At 45.2% G+C, this 21,350-nt stretch overlaps 2 protein-coding genes across 3 annotated transcripts; one reads left to right on the top strand and one right to left on the bottom strand.

The window, feature by feature from the left end:
* Positions 1-3,167: 3,167 nt before the first annotated feature.
* On the top strand, positions 3,168-10,204 carry LOC123604569 (CMRF35-like molecule 5). 2 transcript variants are annotated; one of them, XM_045490894.1, is made up of 4 exons: positions 3,168-3,554; positions 5,284-5,613; positions 7,341-7,452; positions 9,805-10,204. In XM_045490894.1, exons 1-4 carry the CDS (start codon positions 3,515-3,517, stop codon positions 9,905-9,907), a joined length of 585 nt encoding a protein of 194 aa, XP_045346850.1. In that variant the 5' UTR covers positions 3,168-3,514; the 3' UTR covers positions 9,908-10,204. The 2 variants fall into 2 exon arrangements, with proteins under 2 accessions (XP_045346850.1, XP_045346849.1); XM_045490893.1 differs by having other exon boundaries at positions 3,169-3,554; positions 7,326-7,452.
* A 4,241-nt stretch (positions 10,205-14,445) lies between these two features.
* Positions 14,446-20,997, bottom strand: LOC123604578 (CMRF35-like molecule 5). Its single transcript, XM_045490908.1, has 3 exons — positions 20,868-20,997; positions 16,454-16,786; positions 14,446-14,967 (listed from the first exon to the last, which is right to left on the bottom strand). Exons 1-3 carry the CDS (start codon positions 20,905-20,907, stop codon positions 14,789-14,791), a joined length of 552 nt encoding a protein of 183 aa, XP_045346864.1. The 5' UTR covers positions 20,908-20,997; the 3' UTR covers positions 14,446-14,788.
* Between the last annotated feature and the right edge of the window lie 353 nt (positions 20,998-21,350).

The following is a 21,350-nucleotide window of genomic DNA, read 5'->3' on the forward strand; positions in this document are numbered from 1 at the left end:
TTTGCGTCTTGTCTGTGTAGTGTGTGTGTGTGTGTGTCCATGTATGTTGTAAATGTGAGATGTTTTCTCTACCTCTGGGTGGTACTGTTAAAATTAATTTGCAAAAGAACTCTATTTAGGTAGTTTGAAGGCAAGCACTCGTAAGGATTGGGCATTCTAAACTCAGAAAGGTAAAAACTCGCCCAAACGTGTTTCAAATTCACACGATCTGGGAACATATTTGGTAGTATAGCTAATTTAAGATTGATTTACTTAAAACAGATATATCTGTAGACTTCTCGGTTTTAAATATAAAACTTCTATTCTGCTTGTATTTACTAAAAGTCAAGTGAGGTTGTGGTATGGCTATTGCAAACTTGATCAGGAGAAAAAGAAACCTTAGAATAATCGGTGTTTTTGCCATATGCCTCATGAAGCTTAGGTGCAGTCTGAGCATAATTGTTAAAAACAAGTTAAATTATATAGCCGTAAATATGATAAAATAAAGAACATCAGTTTATCCACTTTTGTCTTATTATAGCAAAATTAAAGATGTATTTCAGCCTGTTAGTAAATAGATTTCATGTTTTATGAAAAGATGAAAAAAATCACTTGTTTCTAAAAATTATAAAATATATTCATAAATTTGCCAATCTAAAGGATTCTCGTGTAACCAAGTTACAGTTGCTTACTACTTAGTTTTCACTAGAAATTAAGAATTCTAATAAATTCTAATAAAGAATAAAGAATTCTCATAAATGTGGGATGCCTGGGTGGCTCAGTCTGTTAAGCATTCGACTCTTGATTTCAATTCAGGTCGTGATCTCCCAGTTTTGTGACTTTGAGCCCGGCATCAGTCTCTCTCTCTCTCTCTCTCTCTCTCTCTCTCTCTGCCCCCCCCCTTGTGCTGTCTCTGTCTCTCTTACAGTAAAAATAAAAATCTTAAAAAAAAAGAATTCTAATAAATGTAATTAAGACTACTGGACATAATAAAGGAAACAACTCTGTATATGAAGGAAGTAAGATATGTGTTTTTGGTAAGAAAAAGTATGAAGAATGAAAAGACACATTTGTTGAGGGAAAAGAAAATAATTTTGTCTACAGAGGGACCAGCTATTTCAAGAGAAAACATTTAGGGCAAAATCTGAATGCAAAAAAAAAAAAAAAAAGAAAGTTCTAGAAGTTAACGAAGACAGAATCTTTGGAAAGAACTTTTATATGCAGCCAATACTGGCTAAGATTATGATAAATTTAAAGAAGTAAATGAGTTTTAACACAAAAAGCACACAAGTGAAAAGTTTTTGTTTCCTCTTTTTAAAAGTACAGAGTTTTCTTCAGCTATTAGACTCTCTCCCTAAGAAATTGCAGGCAAAACTTTTTCTTCATATTTTAAATTATCTGCCTAAAAATCCATGATTGTGCTTACCAAAATAATCCCTATGTTTATCAGTTTTCAATTACATAAGAAAACTGAGTCTTAATATTCAAGGTGTTAAATTTTCCTCACAACTATGTAACCTTCTGTATTTGCCTTGAATATTTTTAAAATATTTTTTAAGTTCATTTTTACTTCTTTTGAGAGAGAAAGAGAGAGAACAAGCAGCTTAGGAGCAGAGAAAGAGGGAGACAGAATCCAAGCAGGCTCCCCACTGTCAGCGCAGAGCTTGACAGCGTGGGGCTTGAACTTGTAAACCATGACATCATGACCTGAGCCAAAGTCGGACACTTAACTGACTGAGCCACCCAGGCACCCCTAGCAAAGCAGGTTTTAAGGAGTCAAATGCAATTTTTGTTGTACTTATGGAAATAGTCAGGCCAAGTTTTATGGGAAATGACTTATTTTGCAAACAAGTTAGTGTTAATTTCATTATCTTTGGTCAAAGAAGTGATTATAGAGAGAAAATATGTTTCAATAACACATCTTCATACATTTTAGATTTTATTATTACTCATTATATACTGGATTAGGTCCTGATTTCTTCTAGTGTCTTCCACCACCAGTCTACAACATTCCAAACCGACATTCTGAGTTTTCTCCCACCTTTCTGACTTGGAATCCTTTGAGAACTAAAACTGCCCTTCTCCTGAGGTTCTGCTAAATGTAAACCACTTACCTAAACCTAGAGAAATCCACAAGAACTCATAACCTACACAATCTTTGTGCCTATCGCTCAGCAGGCCAAGCAGAGATCACCAGAGACATTTGAACTACAAACCCAGGGGACCTGTCTGACTGCACAGCCTGCCCTCACTCTATCTGAGATGCTTCGAGTCCAACATCTAGAAGTCTGCTCCACTGGCTGCCCTCACAACTCGGAAACTGGCTGAACGTTTGATCCAGTCATGAACCATTGGCTTCCTCTTGTTTCCATAGAAAAGCCTCTTGTTTCTTACCTGATTACTTGGACCACAGGCCTAACGTTGTGAATCCACCCGCATCACTGCCTTCTGGAATGAGTTTGCCTAAACTGACCTATCATCCGATGAATAGACCAGTTCAGTTGGAAGAAACACGTACCAGCTGAACTGTTAATGTGTGCAACTGCAGAGAAGCTTACATTTAAATTTAACCCATTTCTCTGGCAGGACTGACATTTGTGCACCAAACATTTACTGGTTCCTTCCCTTTGAAATCTCAGTCCCCTACCCCCTTCTGCTTAATTCGGGATGACATTTGTATCTCTTTTGCCTGACTGACACGTCTGTGTGGACTCCTTGCACGTATGCTATTAGATTTGATTTTCTCTTGTTAATCTGTCTCATGTCAGTTTGAGTCTTAGTCCAGCCAGAAGGACCTTGAAGGGGACAGGGATTCTTGCTCCCCTTCCCTCCTGGGGCTGGCCCGCCACGCCCTCTCCTACTCCTCTGGCAAAGCCCTGGGCTTCTCCACGTCCAAGCCCCCCACCCCTGCAAGGCCTTCTGAGGGTGGCGGGTGGCAGATGGCAGGTGGCAGGGAGAAGACCCCATGGCCTTTGTCTACGGAAGACTAGAGTGGTGGAGGCAGGTGGAGAGGGATCCCTGGGCTGAGGGACCATGTGTTGGGACAGATTGACTTTAGGGGTAAAGATGACAAGAAATGGCATTTGGAGCACATCTGAGCTGCTAACAGGGTGGACAGCTGTACAAAGGGGCCAATACCACTGAAGTGGAGAACTAGGCTGGGAGATGGGGGGGAGGGCAGGAAGTAGGTGTGCACAGAATGGATGTGGTGCTACAGAGTGGCAGGGGCAGGGACCCTCCCTGGAGAGAAGGTCTTCAGAGTCAGACTCCAGGGGATGCCGAGTTGAGGGGCTAGAGCAAGGGAGGGGACACCTCATCAGGTCAGCTATACGCTCCCAACCGACGGCACTGCTCTTTAACTACTTAACGAAATAAGGAAGTAACTGAAGAAAAAATTGAGGGGAAGTAGATGAGAGAAACTATAAAAGAATAATTTAGAAGAAGAGAAGGTAGGTTGCCTCTGTGCTCAGTTCAAGTTTCTGGAAGGCAGCTGGCATTTGCTGAGCACCAGGGAGACAAGCCAGGCAAGCAGGACATGTGGCTGCTCCCGGTTCTGTTCCTTCTTGTCATCCAAGGTGAGTGGGGCAGGGGCTTCAGAACCAAGTACCTAGAGGACCTGGGTGAGACTTAGACAGGGCCTTTCCTGGAGAAAATGGCAGGGCCTTTCATTCATCAAGATACTTTTTCATTGGAAAGATTAGAAAAAATTTTTTTTGAAATCGAACTTCTTTTTTTTTTAACGTTTATTTATTTTTGAGAAAGAGACAGAGAGAGACAGGGCATGAGCAGGGGAGGAAAAGAGAGAGAGGGAGACACAGAATCCAAAGCAGGCTCCAGGCTCTGAGCCGTCAGCACAAAGCCCCACATGGGGCTCTAACCCACGAACTGCGAGATCATAACCTGAGCCGAAGTCGGATGCTTAACCGACTGAGCCACCCAGGTGCCCCTAAAATTTTTTTTTAAGTTTTGTTACCTGAGAGGTACGAAGTTAGGTGTTGGGGAATGAAAAGAAAAATAAATAACGTAAATGGTGTCTGTTTCTAGGGCACTGTTTGTCAACCCTGGCAGATAGATTGATAGATGTTAGACGGATGGAAGGAAGGAAGGAAGGAAGCATGGGTGGATGGACGCATGGATGGATAGATGACAGATACATACATGCACTCATATATGCACATATACATAAATAATTGCTGAGGAACTTTTAAGGAGCACAGGTGATCAGGTTCCAGCTGAGACCCACTCAGTAAAGGTGGGATTCAGACATCTGGATCATTTAAAAGCCTAAACAACTGGTCTTAACTTGTAGCTCGAGCCGGGAACCTCTCTCCTGAAGAACTCAGACTACAGTGAGGAAGACAGGCAGCAAAACCAGGGTGTGACAGGCTCTCTGGAGAGTTCCTCAACCCCACACATCAGCCTGCCTGAGTCTCTGCTCTGGATGATCCAAAGACAAGACTGTTGGCCAGTGTCATTAGCTCAACAAGCAAGACACTCTGAGTGTGTCACCTGGGAGGGAAGATCAGAGATGAGAAGGTGACTATTTGTGGGCTGGATGTCAAATCCTTGGATGCAGCTGGTGCTTGATCCTCAGAGAAAACAGTAGCTAGTGCAGGACCATTTGGCTGTCCCAGCTCTGTTCCTTCTCATCCTCCAGAACCACAGGGCTTGGGGTAGGATGCAGAGAGTGACTCTTCTAGGCAGAAGGTTATCATGAGAAATAAAATGACCCCATTTACTCATCCACTGATGTTATAGAAACATGGAAGTACAAGGTATGTAGGTAAAAAAACAAACAATCACCTGTGCGAGTGAGTGAGTGTGTTAGATGTGTGTGTGTGTGTGTGTGTGTGTGTGTGTATGTGTGTGTGTGTTTAGTTCATGTCAGTTTGGAGGCTGAGGGTTTATAGGTGTGTGGGGATGAGAGTGTCAGGGGCATGGATGGGGAGGGGGCCACACTGTCTCACCAGCTCTGAGATTCAGAAATACACCTGTGGCTGCAGTGTGCGCTCTGTGCTACCTGGAAGAGGTGCTGCTTGAGGGAGGGCAGGGGACGGTGGTCAGTAGGATGGCAAGTGAGTGGAAGCCGCTATATTGGGCAGTTAGGGGACCCAAGGAGGATTCCCAAGAGGGGTGACAGCAAAAGAAATTCTGCGGGAGATGAATGGACAGGAGGGATGTGGTGATTAGACAGAGGGCAGAGGTTCCTGGCTGGTATTCAGGGCAGGGCCAGAAGCTGCAGCAGCGCCTGGGTCAACTCTGGGCCAAGGGAGGACGAGGTGCATGTTGGTTTCTGTTTTCCAGGCCACTTTTGCACCTGCTTGGAGAGAATGGTGAGAGGCAGAGAGGGGGGCACTCTGACCACATCCTGTGAGTATAGCCCAGGATGGGAATCCTACAGGAAGTGGTGGTGTCGCGGGAAGAATTGGAATTCCTGCAAAATCCTTGTTAAGACCACTGGATCAGAGAAACTGGTGAAGAAGGGCAGAGCGTCCATCCAGGAAAATCGTAGCCGACGCATATTCACCATGACCTTGGAGGATCTCCGTCGGGAAGACGCAGACACCTACTGGTGTGGGATTGAGCGAACCGGCAATGACCGGGGGTACAAATTTTCTATTGTTGTTGACCCAGGTAAGTACTACCCCTCCTGTGCTCTGGGGCCCTGGGACCCACCCCCAGAGGAGTCAGAACTGTTTCTCTGACTTTCCAGGTTGATGGAGAGGAGTCTCAAAACTCTCCTGAGGCTATACATGTGTGTGTGCTTATGTGAGCGTGTGTGTGCATATGCAAGGGTGTATGGGGGGCGCCAAGAGTCTGAGAAAGACTGGAAGAAAGAGTGAGCCCCCACAACTCCACATGTCTCCATCTGCTCTCCCCAGAGGGAGCAGAGAAGGACAGACTTGAACAGGATGAGCTTGTCCAGGGAAGACAGCTCCTCTTTTCCTGGTCACATCCCATCCTGCGTGGGGCATCATCAGGCATACAGAGAGGAGTGGGGAGCCAGAAAGCCATGATCCTGAAGGTCTTACCTACAGGACAAGAGACCCTCCCCCTGTGCCCTCTTTTTCCCCCTCCCCCTTCTGGCAACGTCAGCACAAAGGAGTAAGCACGGGACTGTGCACCCAGTTCTGGGAGAAGGGAAGGTAGGTTCCACCATGGTGCGGGCACCCTCTCTTCTGGCTGCTTCTATCCTTGGAGGGGATCCTGGGCTCCCCTGCAGCTGCCCCAGAAGCACTATGGCCTCCCTGGAGACAGGCCTGGAAGGAGAGTCAGGCTATAGCCCCCGCCCCACTGCTCCACCTCTGGACCCCTGCATCTTGTCTCCAACACACAGACATACAGGCACTAGGTAGGTAATGCATCTGCTACTCAACACTCCATTTCTAGAGAGACAAAAGTCTCTTAAAACTTAGCATATGCAGGGGCGCCTGGGTGGCGCAGTCGGTTAAGCGTCCGACTTCGGCCAGGTCGCGATCTCACGGTCCGTGGGTCCGTGGGTTCGAGCCCCGCGTCGGGCTCTGGGCTGATGGCTCAGAGCCTGGAGCCTGTTTCCGATTCTGTGTCTCCCTCTCTCTCTGCCCCTCCCCCGTTCATGCTCTGTCTCTCTCTGTCCCAAAAATAAATAAACGTTGAAAAAAAAATTAAAAAAAAAAAAAAAACTTAGCATATGCACATATGGTATGCGAATGTGTGGAGTGCGGAGGTATGCTTGTGTAGAATGTTCCAGAAATTAACTGAAAAAGACAAAAGTAGGGAGATGTGTGCATGAGTGGAGGAGGAGCTGGTGCCAGAGAATTGGAGTCTGGACCCTTGACCCAGATGACCTTCCCCGGGGCAGGCCTGGAGAAGTAAGAAAGCAAGCCCTGGGGAGGCAGGAAGGACCGCAGGGGGAAGCAGGGGCTGCGTACACTCGGCAGTCCCAAGAGACAGGGGACCCTGGGCCTGCCAGCTCATGGGTCACATCGCTTCAGGGCAGCTGGCACAGAGCCTGCTTCAGGCCAGGCTGAGACTCAGAAAGGAGCCTGCCTGGCTGATTTAAGGCTCCAGGGATTGGGAACATGGTTCTGACATGCTCAGCTGTGCCCAGCAGGACACTGAGATGAAACTGAATGGGAATTGCCCACATAACCAGCAACCCCAATATCTCACATGGTGGTAAACTGGTGATTCTCTGCAAATCAGCAATCGTTTGTTTGGAATAATGCCACAAAGATGCAAGAGAAAACCAACATGGCTGAGCAGTGGCACTAAGATAGAAAGGTTCTACACCCCTGGGGGTGGGGTGTGGAGACCATGGGAGCCACCTGTGACACTCACAACCATGCTCTGCTCTGTGTGTTTAGCCCCTGATCCAACAGACTCTCCCAAGCCCGTAGCGAGAACAACGCTGCCCAGTTGGACTTCCTCTCGTCTATTTCCCCAGGGCATCAACAGCAGCCACCCCATGGATTTGAATAGCCCGCTAACCAGGTGAGCAGAGCTGGACCCACAGACCTTTCCCACTGTTGCCTTGGGACAGCTCTCCTCGGGACACTCTCACGGGGACCCCCATTGGCCCCTCTGATGTTTCCTCTGCTGGGGAGAAACAGCGAGGTCTGCGCTGGGCCCCCTCTTTGTTCCTCTGAGTCCTTAAAGAGCTCCCCCTCCCCACAAGAAACCTAGGCAAAGTTGTTCAGCTGGGCTGCAGGAGAGAAGCTTCTGGTCTCCTTCTGACCTGCCTCCCAACCCCCAAGCAGCCAAAACAGGCGCAGGTGTTTTCAGCCTCAAGTTGCCAGAAGGGAAGGGCTCTGGATTAGCTCCCTGTGGCTGCTGGAGCAAATCACCACCACCCTGGTGGCTGAAGGCAAAACGATGTTATGATCTTAAAGTTCTGGAGACAAGGTCTGGGATGAGTCTCACTGGGCTAAACTCAAGGTGCTGGCAGGGCTGGCTCCTCCTGGAGGCTCTAAGGGAGAAGTGCTTCCTTGTCTTTTCCAGCTTCTGGAGGATGCTGCACCCCTGGCTCGTGGTCCCTCCATCTGCACAGCCAGCAGGGGTGGTCAAGTCTTTCTCACCCTCATTACTCTGACACTGCCTCTCCTGTGTGCTTTCATTTATAAAGACACTGGCGATTCTATAGGATCCACCCAGGTATCCCAGGATCACCTCCCCATCTCAAGGTCAGCTGCTGGCAAACTTAAATCCATCTGTATCATTAATTCCCCCATGCCATGTAACATAACACATTCACAGGTCTGGGGATTAGGACATCTTTGGGGGGGGCATTATTCTGCCCACAGACAGTCAAGCAGGTACCTGTTCCATGGATCCAGCCCTCCCCTCCCCAAGTGCTAGGGAAATGCTGGGAAGGAATGGGAAGCTGACATTTCTGCTTTCTCACATTCCCAACATGGTCAGTCGACAGGCTGGGCCATCAATCTGAAACCCACCCCCTCCACAGGCATCCAAAGAACAATCAATTAACTCTTTCTTCAAAGGGCAAACACCCTGCCCCAGTTTCACCCCATCCGAGTTCAGGGTGAAGGTGCGTTTCCTCCCAGAAGCCACCTTCACCGCCTCCCTTCTGGTACAGTCTCTCTTCCTTCCCTTCTCAAGGATCCTATTCCTTGGAGCTGCCCTGCTGGACTGTGTGTTCGGTCATGTGTGCAGCCAGGCACTTGGTTCACGCTTCATGATCGGCCTCTGTCCTGCTCATGACTATTTAAAGACCAGTTTTTCTGTGGAGTCAGGAGAGGAGGATGTGAAACTTTTAGGGGACTGAGGGGCACAGGAGGAAGCCTGCAGGTGGAGAGATGGGGCGGCAGCTCCACAGGAAGTGGGGCGTGGGAAAAGAATGCAGTGGGTTCAAGGATAATCTAGGAAGTACAAAGCATCGTGTCTTCTTTCTCAAGAGAACCCCCTGTGAAACGAACGTGACAAATCTTGCTCAAGGCAGGTAGAAGGAGAGAAAAAGGCCAGACTGCAGGGGGGTCCTGGCACTGCTTGTAGGGGAGGGGATGAGGCAGAGGTTGAGGGGGTCAGATTCTGGATACTGATGGGCACTACCAGGGGGACATATGTGAGCAAGGGCCCAATGGTGCATAGACCATGTGTCCATGTACAGGGTGCATGTGATAGTGCACCTGCTATGCTCTACCACGTGGGGGTCAGAGTGGGGAGAGATCGCTCCCAGGAGAAGCCAGAAGGTTAACAGTTAGGTTATATGGGTGGGGTATAGGTGAAAGTGGAGAGGTAGGGCCTAGGGCAGCCCCTGAAGAAGAGAGGTTCACTCCTGTCACCATATTCTCTGCTCAGGGCCCTGCTACACAATCTTCACTTTGTGCTCTCTTTTTTAAAAAAAATTTTTAATGTTTATTTTTGAGAGAGAGAGAGAGGCAGAGCATGAGTGGGGAGGGGCAAAAAGAGAGGGAGAGACAGAACCCGAAGCAAACTCCAGGCTCTGAGCTGTCAGCACGGACCCCGATACAGGGCTCAAACCCACAGACTGCGAGATCATGACCTGAGCCGAAGTTGGATAATTAACCAACTGAGCCACCAAGGTGCCCCTTCACTTTGTGCTCTTGAACTTGGTGAAGGTTCCCCTGCTTGGAGACCTGCTATTACTCTGATGTGGTTGAGCAGGAGTCAGGGGGACTCAGGGGGAGATAAGTCACCCTGTGCAGGAGAACCACAGCTTCCGCCCCATGGACATCCCTACACCCTCTGGCATCTGATCAGGGAAGGGACAGTGATTGCAGTTCCAAGAGAGATGAGGGTTCCTGTTAGGTGAGGACTCCTCTTGTCCTTAGGAATAAACTCTATTTCCCTCACTGCCCTGCACAGATCAGCGACCCTGGCCATCAATGGAGCAGCAGAGAATCTTCCTGTGTGGATCCTCCTGGTACCTCCTTTCCTTGCCACCCTTGAGTGGCTCTGCCAAGGATAAATAACTATTACATCGTTCAGGACTCTGGCCAATGATGGGTTTTCCAATTCCAGACCAACAAGTAAGCATAAAACCTCAATTAAACCAAAAAGCTTGAGATTGTTTCCATGTGGACAAATACCCCTGATGGGCCAGCTGCACAGAGTTCCGCCAATTCCACCTTCTGCTGCATCAGTACCTTCCAGAGAAAGAATTGCCTGAATGTAAAAGATTGAAGGCAGGGTTGGACCATCACCCAACCCACATCTCATCTGTTTGCGCTATATATTTCCTATTAAAATCTATGGCTTGCCGTGCTATTTTGAGATTTTTTGTTGTTGGGAAACGACTTCAATGTTTTATATGTGAGAGGATGATCCTTTCATTCTAGGCAGTGTGAATTTAGATTACTCTAAATCCAATGTAGATTTAGATTGTTTCCAGCAACAGGGAGGTGGGAGATTAGAAAGTGAGAGGGCTGGATAAGCCCTTTTATCCCCTCAAAGAGGTCCCAACGTGGTTCCTTGTATGCAGATGCAAAATCTCACTGATGGCCAAGAGAGGTAAAGAAAAGTATAGGGATCTATGTCAGGAAATTATTTTCTGTAATTTTAAAAAGTGTATTTACAGAAAAATTATTTTCTGTAAATTTAAAAAGTGTATTTTAAAAAGGTATATGTATACCTCAAACTTTACAAAGTCTACACATGCTAAGTATACAGTCTAATCAGCTTTTTTTTTTAACGTTTATTTATTTTTGAGACAGAGAGAGACAGAGCATGAACGGGGGAGGGGCAGAGAGAGAGGGAGACACAGAATCGGAAGCAGGCTCCAGGCTCTGAGCAAGCGGTCAGCACAGAGCCTGACGCGGGGCCCGAACTCACGAACCGTGAGATCGTGACCTGAGCTGAAGTCGGACGCTTAACCGACTGAGCCACCCAGGCGCCCCTAATCAGCTTTTTTAAAGCATGGAATACCTGGGTTACTGTCATCTCAAACAAGATCTTAATAGGGGTATGGATGTATGACTATAAATTTGACAAAACTCGTTGAACTTTCTCTTTTTCCCTCTGTAAGTAATAAGTGTTTTGTGGGGAAGGGCTTTGTAACCATACTCACCTGTCCCTTTATCTACATCAGTGGCCTCTGGGCCCAGGGGACTCGCCCAATGGTCACAAGAAACAGTTCATTTCTGTCTCTTCATTTGTCCCTTGGCCCCACTGGTTTTAGGTGCATGGGATCCAGGAGCCATTTGGACTTTTCCATATAGAGGGGACAGTCTAAGAGGCTCAAATCTGTCCCCATCACAGCTGTGATGCTGTCCATCCTCCAGGCACCTCAGACTCACCATCACCCACTCCTGGGTTTGGCCTGACCTTTGGCCTTTCCACCTCCCCACCCGCCCCTGTCACTTACCCCTCCCCCAAGGTGAGTAATGGCAAGCCCAGAATGTGCAGCTCTTTGTGCTTAACTTCGTCTACCTCACTCATCAAAAACAACACAAGCCTTTTTCTTTGATAATTTTCGAAGGTATACATGTTTCCTCTCAATAGGGGTGCAGGGGTTTTTGGGTTTTCTCTTTTCTACTTACATTCTTCCTGGGCTCTTAGTCTACTCTTTTTTTGTGTGTATCCATATTTAATACTGAACCATTTTTATTGGAACTATAAGTCCATGTTGCCCCCAAATTAATATGTCGAAGTCCTAATCAGGGAAGATATCAAGGACCCACCAGTTGAGAAGTCTTTCCAAGTGTCTAGAGTAATGGCAGAGGAGATTTTAGAGGCTACTTACCTGGATTCCTACAGATCAGAGAGTGCTAAGATGAAATGTTTAGCCTAGCATGGTGTCTGTGCCCATTCTTTATAAGGTAGTCTCATATGGAATAGGAACCATATGTAAAGTGGGTACCCCGAAACATAACTGTTTACTAGACAGAAGCAACCTTGCACATCCTGGGGGGTATAGAAACTACACCAGACTTGGGATCAAAGGCTTTGTTTCCAGTTCTGGCTCAGGTGCCACTGGTTCTGTGGCACTGGGCAAGTGTCTTCTGTCTGGCTTCATTTTCCCCATGGGTAAAGTGAAGTGTTTAATGACCCATATGGTTTCTTGAGCCCCATTTGTCTAGAATCAGGGAGATACTCAGAGGACTTGTGTGTCTGCCTCACATGCAATGGTTGTCAATGAAAGTTTTGAAACAATGTAATCCACCAGTTCCTCATCAAATTTCAATTTAGTCCTTTATATGCTTATACCAATATATGCTAAAATGGCTTTTATTTTGCTCCAAGGGTTTACACTCCATTACTACCATTATGTGTTTTGATGTTCAAATTGTCCCAGATTTGGCCAGTGGGAGCCCCTTAGAGCAGCATCCTGTCCTTTTGATGTGTCTCTCTAGCCTTTGAGCTCTCCCTCTTATGTAACATAACAAGATACCCAAGGTTCAACTTGCAGGTTTGGTGTTCCAGCCCTGGAATCAGCCACTTCTCAAAGAACTCTATTTCCTTTTAGTGGAGAATGATTTTCAAGAATCCAAAGGCCCAGGAGCTGGGTGCTCTCTAGTTATTAGGATGTCCCTTTTCCTAGGCCCTCTGCAGATACAACTACATATACAGATAAATGATGGAAACATACTCCCTGTTGTATTCACATCTATGGGCTTTCAGGGACAGCCTGAAACTATCAGTTCCCTGCAATGTTCCCAATTCCCAGTCAGAAGCACAGAGCTCATTCTAGTTTTCTGGTTTTCTCTATTTGTGACTCTCCTTTTGCACTGTGAGAAACTTGACTTCTGGAAGCTTCCGTATATTTACTTATGGGTCAATACCACTACATGTAACCAATCTCCCTTGGAAGGTGCATCAACACCCGTGCCCAGCTCTTAGGCATTTCCTCTTGTGAAGTATGCTTTTTATTTGATTTGAACTTCTTTTCTTTTCTTTTCTTTTCACCCATAAGCTTTTTTTTTTTTTTTTTTTAATTTTTTTTCAACGTTTATTTATTTTTGAGACAGAGAGAGACAGAGCATGAACAGGGGAGGGGCAGAGAGAGAGGGAGACACAGAATCGGAAACAGGCTCCAGGCTCTGAGCTGTCAGCCCAGAGCCCGACGCGGGGCTCGAACTCACGGACCGCGAGATCGTGACCTGGCTGAAGTCGGACGCTTAACCGACTGCGCCACCCAGGCGCCCCTCACCCATAAGCTTTTGAAGGTGCTACTCCCTCTACAAATAAAGTTGATATTTGCCAAAGTCTAGTGTAAGGAGGGAGGCGGCTGGGAGGGTCTGCAAGCTGGAGCAGGTGGCAGCCTGGAACCTCTCTCTTTCGATGAGGGCACGTGTCCTATTGGTTCTCAGCTCACCCACCACCACTAACCTGGTAGCTCTCTGCTTGTCAGCCTTTTGCCACTCCTTCTCCCCTCTCATCCACTCCCATCCGCTACAGCATTCTCCACTGCCTGGGGGCCCAGGTCATGTGCATCAATATGCCAAGTCTGCCATTCAGAGCATAAAGATAAAGAATTGACCACATCCAATGGTGGGGATGTGGGGTGGTCGTTTATTAACACATTGAAAGAAGGGTAGAAATGTATAACCTTTTTGGTAATATGCACCAAATTGGAAAATGCACTGACCAGTAACACAGCTATTTTTTTAAATTGGAATGTACTTTACAAGTATATCCATAAATGTGTATCAAGTCATACATGCAAGGCGATTCATTACAGAATTGCATGTAGTTGCAAAAAAAAAAAAAAAAAAAAAAAAAAAAAAAAAAAACCAAAACAACGGAAATGTCCAACACAAGCAAAAACAAGTCATGATACATAAATATCATGGAATACTATGAAGCCATTAAAAACAAAAATCTATAGATATTGTTATAGAATGGTTTTTAAAATACATTAAGTGAGAGAAAAATATATGCTATTTTTTTGGTGACGAAAGGAAAGATATACACACACATATATACTTCAGATGCATAGAGTTTTTTCAGTGGACACACACACATGCTCTTTATCTCTTACACACTCAGAGACACACACACACAGACACACACGCTGGTTACAGTCCTTACCTTTGGGTAGGGTTGTATTATAGAAGACAGAACATACTTTTCTACTTCACATTTTGTGTATTTTTAAAATTTCTCTTTCTAAAAATCCACATTAAATATAAAAATTGGCATATCTGCCCAATTTTTCACTAGCTCCCTCTTGCTGAGGAGATGCCAGTGGTGCATGAGGGAAGAGTACTTCCCTGGGTCAATGGTCACTTAGACCTACGGTCATCTCCAACTCTCCTAATCCCACACCAGGCTGTGTCTGCATTGACTTGCCTGAGTTCCTCCATGTGTATTTAGAAGCCAGAGCTGGTTCATTGAATTAAGAAGATGCAGATCACGACCCGCTGCATGAGGAGGCACAACCACCCACGTGGGTGGGCAGGTAGGTAGCTCCCTCCATAGCCACACTCCCACTTTAGGGACATGAACCACCCAGGGACAGGGACATTTTAATGAAAGGCGTAGTTTCAATACACCCACACGATGGAAGCAGAGTCACAACATTTATTGTTTACAGATCCAGGGGAGAGCCTGAGGAAGGGCAGGCCCCCATCCTGGACCACGAACAAGCAGGAGACTGAGAGCAGGAGACTGAGAGCCCCTGTGACTTACAAGGGGGTTGGGGAAGAGGTCACTGATTTTTCATAGAATCAAATCCAAGTGGTTAATTTAAAAGGTGCCCCAGAAAAAGCAAAGAAGGAACTTATGGAAGAATTCTAAGCTTGGGTCCTTCTCTGAATTTCCAGATTTCACGTGTGAACAGGGATGCCATTCTGTAAAACGCCTGGGAGCAACTCAGAAACACAACAGGTCATTTTTCTCAAAAACTGTTTTACTCCCCCCATATGGTCATGGAGAATGTGTGCATTTTCTGATTGATGCACACACGGTTCTTCTTCAGCTCTGATCCAGTGGTTTGAACAATGATGTTGCAGCTACTCAAATCAGCATCTTGACACCAGGACCTCACGTAGGTCTCCCACGTTGGGCCATAGTGACATTGCATGGTCACTTGCAGAGGAAAGGAGAAGGAAGGAAATATATGAAGAAAAGAAAAACATTAATTTGAAGTAGGAAGGAAATATAAAACAGAGAAGACCAAAAAGCCAACAATTGCTTTTTTTTACAAAAACAAAACCTAGAAAGATATTCATGATGAAAGGAGAGATCTGAATAATTGATACCAGGGATGAAAAAGGGTATTCACACAATATCCTGTGCATATATAAGAAGGTAAGATAATTAGGGAATAGGATAATAAAAGGATATCTAACCAAGTTTAAGCCAATAAATTTGAAACTCAGGGTGAAATAAAAAATCTCTAGCAAAAATTATGTAATGTGCTAAAATAGGAACAAAGAGAAATAGAAAACCTGAATCATCTTACAACTATTTAAATGAATCATATTCATTATTAAAAAACTCTCCAACAGGCACCTGGCTCACTCAGTCCTTAGAAAATGCTACTCTTGATCTCAGCATTGGGAATTCAAGCCTCCTGTTGGGTGTAGAGCTTACATACAAAAAAGTAAAACACCTCTCCAAAGGGAAACTCCAGACACATAGAGCTTCAATGGAGATTTCCACTAAACGTTTAAGGAAGAAATAATGTCTATCTTACACAAAAAATTCCAGGACATAGGAAAAGGGGATGCAATCCCAAATCCATTTATGAATCTAGCATAATCTTGATTTCAAAACCTGACAAGGACAGTGCAATAAGAAATATTATAGGCAAATCCACTCATGAACATAAATGCAAAAGTCTGCAACCAAAAATCAACAAGCTGAATCCCGGGATATATAAGCAAGATAATACATCATCACCAAGTTGGGTTTATCCCAAGAATGCAAAATTGTGTGAACATGAGAATATTAATAAGTATAATATGCCACATTAACAGACTAAAGGAGACAAATCATATGATCATCTCATGGATACGGACAAAAAGTATTTAATAGATTTAAACAGCGCTTTGACTATGGAGGCCATTCTGGACCTCAGAAATCAACTACACCACCACAACTACGCTGGGACCCTTTCCCTCTGATACTGGATATGGAGCAGAGGGTGGGAATAGCCACTATGAAGTCCCAGCCCCAAACTCCAGAAAGAGCAGGAACACAGGGCACCAGAGGTCCAGGAAAGCATTGGCAGGAATTGGGGTCTCTGGGTCCCATGGAAGGAGGTCCCTTTGGCCTATGGGCTGAAACTGGGACCATCACCTTGCTCTCTGTGGGCAATAGACTCAGACACTGAGCTGTGCAGAGAAACACATGCCCAGAAAGGCTTGATCCAGTCCTGGAGGAGGCACTGGGAGCCATGAGAGCATCTAAGAGAAGCCCCAAGGGATCAGTCAGGTTCTAGGAGAACTCAGGACTCAACCACTGTGTGACAGTTCACTCTGAGTGACACTGAAGTCACTGGAGAGGAACCTCAGGGCCCAGGACAGAGCAGGCTCTAAAGACACACAGCCACACTTACACATACTCTTACCTGCGTCAATGGTCACTTTGACTTTGACCCCAAGGTCAGTTCCAGATTTCTCAATCCCACACCAATAGGTGTCTGCATCGTTCCACCTGAGCTCCTCCATGGTCACGGTGAACGTGTGCATTTTCTGATTGTCCTGAATGGACACTTGGTTACCCTTTGCTTTCTCCCCTGATCCATTGGTTTTCACAAGGATATGGCAGTTCTCCCAATTAGCTCCTCGACACCACCACTTCTTGTAGGTCTCCCACCCAGGTTCATAGCGACAGTGCACGGTCAGCGAGCCCCGCACGGAGCCACTTACTGCATTTGACACTGCCATGAGGGGATATGAGCCTGAAAAACACAAGTCCACATGCCTGTCACCACCACATCCCATTGCCTGAGGAAGAGCCACAGCCTCCTGTATCACAAATGATTCCAATAAACCCAAGTACCTGATGAGTTGAATAACAGTCAAAGAAGTAGTAGACCTTCCACAAGACAGATCTTTGTCCTTCAAAACTCCGCTGGGTCAAATCCACCACAGAAATCACCTAAGAGCACAACTACAGATCTCCAAGAATCAAAAACACCCATACTGAGCAATGGCAGCATCCTATAACCCACCCCTTCCCCTCCCCGTGGCCAACGTCATCTGGAGAGCAAATGACCCAAGGAAAGGCAAGACCCCAGTACACTTTGGCCCACTGCCCTCATGCAGGATGTTAGCTCTGTGGTTTCAGATCTTTTCATTTTTCGAGAGTAGCCAGGAATCTGGATTTTGTGTGGACCTCTCTATGTTAAAACACTGGTGGTCACTTAAAGTCCTCCTATAAGTGAAGTCATCTGATTTTTGTCTTTCTCTGACTAATTTCACTTAGCATAATACCCTCTAGTTCCATCCACGTAGTTGCAAATGGCATGATTTCATTCTTTTTGATTGCCAAGTAATACTCCATTGTGTGTGTGTGTGTGTGTGTGTGTGTGTGTGTGTGTGTATGAAGGGAAACAAAAATAATATAAAAACAGGGAGGGAAACAAAACAGAAGAGACTCATAAATAGGGAGAACAAACTGTGGATTACTGAGAGGTTGTGAGAGGGGGGATGGACTAAATGGGTAAGGGGCACTAAGGAACCTACTCCTGAAACATCATTGCACTATATGCTAACTAATTTGGATGTAAATTTTAAAAAATAAAAAATTAAATTAAAAAAAACTGGTGGTAAGCACATAAATAGAGCAAAGGAATTTCTGTGTCTTTAAGTATTAAGAAATTATCTACAAAACTATGTGACAAATTCACTACTGGGGCAAATTCTTTGATTCCTGGAAATTGTTTTCCCAAGAATATTGACTATTCAAGTTCTTTCATGGTTCTTGAGTTGGTTCTATTCTTTTGGTTTGTTTTTCCAAGAAAGTTACCTATTTCATGGAGTATGTAGTAGCATAAAGTCCTGTAGTTACAAGGTACTTTTCATGGGGCACCTGGGTGGCTCAGTTCGTTGAGTGTCTGAGTCTTGATTTCAGCCCAGGTTATGATCTCACAGTCATGGGACTGAGTCCTGCATCAGGCTCTGCACTAACAGTGCAGAGCCTGCTTGGGATTCTCATTCTCCTTCCCTCTCCCCTGCCCCTGATCATGCTCTCTCTCTCAAAATAAATAAATATTAAAAAAAAAGAAACAAAGTCCTTTCATCATCAAAATGTTCATATCTTGGGGCACCTGGGTGTCTCAGTCAGGCTTTTGGTTTTTGCTCAGGTCATGATAAAACAGTTCCTGATATTGAGCCCTACGTTGGGCTCTGTGCTGACAGAACAGAGTCTGCTTGAGATTCTCTCCCACTCTCTGCCCCCCCTTTCTGTCTGTCTGTCTCTCTCTGTCAAAATAAAGAAACTTTAAAAAATAATTCAAACGTTCATATCTATTATAATTACACATTCTGACTACATGGCACTGCTTGATTTTTGTTGATTACACATGCTGCAAGATATCTTCCTTTCCGTTTCTCCTTCCCTCCTCTTTGTCTTTTGCACATTAACCCAGTTTGAGATTAGTTTGTAAATATTACTGTTTTTATTTCCTAAGTTGTTAATTTCTCATATATATAATTTGTTCCTCTTATTTCCTCAACATTACCATTGTGCTCTTTTTCCAGTTTGCTAAGTTAAAGACAGTGATAATTTTGTTTTTTTCTAAAATGAGAAAATACTGTTTAAGGCTAAGGATTTATTTTTGTCCAATTTTAAAAGTGAAGTATAATGCACATATCATAAATTTTAAAGTGGTTTTCAGATATTCATGAAGTTGTGCAACATCACCTCTAATTCCAGAACATTTTTGTCACCTCAGAAAGAAATCCTACACCCAATCTCTCCTCACTTCCCTCTTGCTTGAAGCTTTTGAAATCACTAATCTACATTCTGTCTATAACTTTCTCCCTTCTGGATATTTCATATGAACGGAATCTTACAACTAATGGCCTTTTTTTCTAGCTTCATTCATTTAACATAATAATTGTTCAGGTTTATCCACCAAGTAGGGTATGTGGGCACTTCAGTCCTTGGTAGGGATTGGCCACATTTAGTTTCTCATTCATCAGTTGACGATATATGGGTTGTTTTCACCTTTTGGCCAAGTGAATAATATTGCTGTGAGCAGTTATGTCTTAGTCTTTGCACTGACTCATGAGAAGGGAAGCTGATACTGTGCTCACAGCCAGAAGCTCCAGAATGGGTTTGTTCAAGAGCCCATAAGAAGCTGCTACGATTCTGAAAAGTCTCTGAGAAACTCCCACCAATGATCTCAGTCTCCACCAACAGAGTGAGGGTTCCCAAGAGCTTGACAAGAAGTCACTCTGAATCTCTCACCCACCCATGGGCCCTTCAGCTGCCTCCAGAGTGTAAGGCTGCTTTCCCACCTTCCAAATCTCTGGCAAGTACTTCCATTGACAAACTCCAACCCACAGAAGGAAGGCGATTGGGGGAGACAGGATTCCAGGATTTTGCTTAGTGAAGCGGAAGAAGGCTTAGATGGGTTGGTAGTGATGTCAATCTGACAACAGATGAGCTAGGCTTGCTTGCCCCTTGATCAATTCTGTCTCTATGTTGTCAAAGATTAATGTTTGTGTTGCCCCAGAATTCATATGTTGAAGTCCTAACCTCCCCTGTGATGTTGTTTAAATATGATGCCTTTCTTTCTCTCTGTCTCTGTCTCTGTCTCTGTCTCTGTCTCTCTCTTTCTCTCCTTGCTTATGCACAAAAAGGAGGTAACCATGAGAATGTGGTGCCTGAAAACCAGAAGGAGAGCTTTTATCACAAACTGAATCAGCCCGCACCTTGGTCTTTGACTCCCCAGCCTTCAGAATGTGAGAAAATAAATTTCTATAGTTTAAGCCACACAGTCTGTGGTATGTTGCTATTATGACTAATATATATTTGTAACCCTTTTATCCCCACATGAACTTCCACATTAAGAACATAATAATATGCAAGTTTTCCCAAAATTGTCTGCCTGGAGATCTCCCTATCAGAGTTTTTCTCTTCCACACATATGATGACGAAGTCAATGGATGAATAAATGAGGTTATTTTATTGCCCCTGATAACCTCCTTCCCAGAAGAAACACTATCTGCATCCAGCCCCAAACCCTGTGGTTCTTTCCAATGACAGGGAGCAGAGCTGGGGCAGCCAAATGGTCCAATAGTAGTTCCTATCCCTTCTGAGCATCAAGCACTAGCTACCTCCAAGGATGTAACATCCAGTCCACAAATAAACTCCTTCTAATCCCTGGTCTTCCTTCCCCAGTGACACCACTCAAAGTGTCTCAGTTGTTGCGCTGGAAGACAGGTCTTTGGATCATCCAGAGCAGAGACTCAGGCTGACTGATACGTAGGGATGAGCAACTCTCCAGAGATCCTGTAACACCCAGGTTTTGCTGGCGTCTTGCTACCTATACTCTAGCTCTTCAGAAGAGAGGTTCCCTGCTTGAGGGACAAATCAAGACCAATTGTGCATGCTTTCAAATGATCCAGATGTCTGAACCCCACCTTGACTGAGTGGGTCTCAGCTGGAGGTTGGACTCCATAAATATTCCTCAGGAATTCATGCATTTAACTACCATCTATCCATCATCCATCCATCCATCCATCCATCCATCCATCCATTCATGTATCTGTCATCTGTCTATTGATTTATCTGCCGGGGACAACAAACAGTGCCCTAGAAAACAGGCATAGTTTGTGTTATTTATTTTTATTTTTCTTCCTCAACACCTAACTTAGTACCTGTCTGGTAACAAAGCTTTTAAAATAGTTTTTTAATGAATGAGTGTCTGGATCAATGAAAGGCTCTGTGATTTCCATGTGGGACAGATGCTGTCATCGTTCTGCCCCGATCCTTAAGGTGCTCAGTCCTGAAGGCCCCACGCTACTCACCTTGGACGATGGGAAGGAACAGAACCAGGAACAGCCACATGTCCTGCCTGCCTGGGTTGTCTCTCTGATGCTCAGCTAATGCCAGTTGCCCTCTGGGGACTTGAACTGAACTCAGAGGCAAAGTGCTTGCTTTTCTCTAAATCATTTTTTTTTTTTTAGTTTCTCTCACCTACTTCCCTTATTTTTTTTTTCTTCACTGACTTCCTAATTTCATTCATTAGAAGAAAAGTAGTGCCGTCCTTTGGGAGCCTATGGCTGATGTTATCATGTGTCTTCAATGATTTGGGGAAGCAAAGCATCCCACTGGCCAGGGTGCTACTTGCAATTGTGTGTGGGGAGCCAGCTGCCAGCAAACCAGGTGACCCAGTGCAGCAGGACAGGGACACAGAACCTCAGAGTCGGGTCCAAGGGAGGGATGGGCACACGTTGGGTTTGCACCTGAGGAAGAATCAGTGCTCAGGGCTCACACCCAGCCTCACTGGA

This window comes from Leopardus geoffroyi, chromosome E1 (genome assembly GCF_018350155.1).
Source record: "Leopardus geoffroyi isolate Oge1 chromosome E1, O.geoffroyi_Oge1_pat1.0, whole genome shotgun sequence".
Lineage (NCBI taxonomy): Eukaryota > Metazoa > Chordata > Mammalia > Carnivora > Felidae > Leopardus > Leopardus geoffroyi.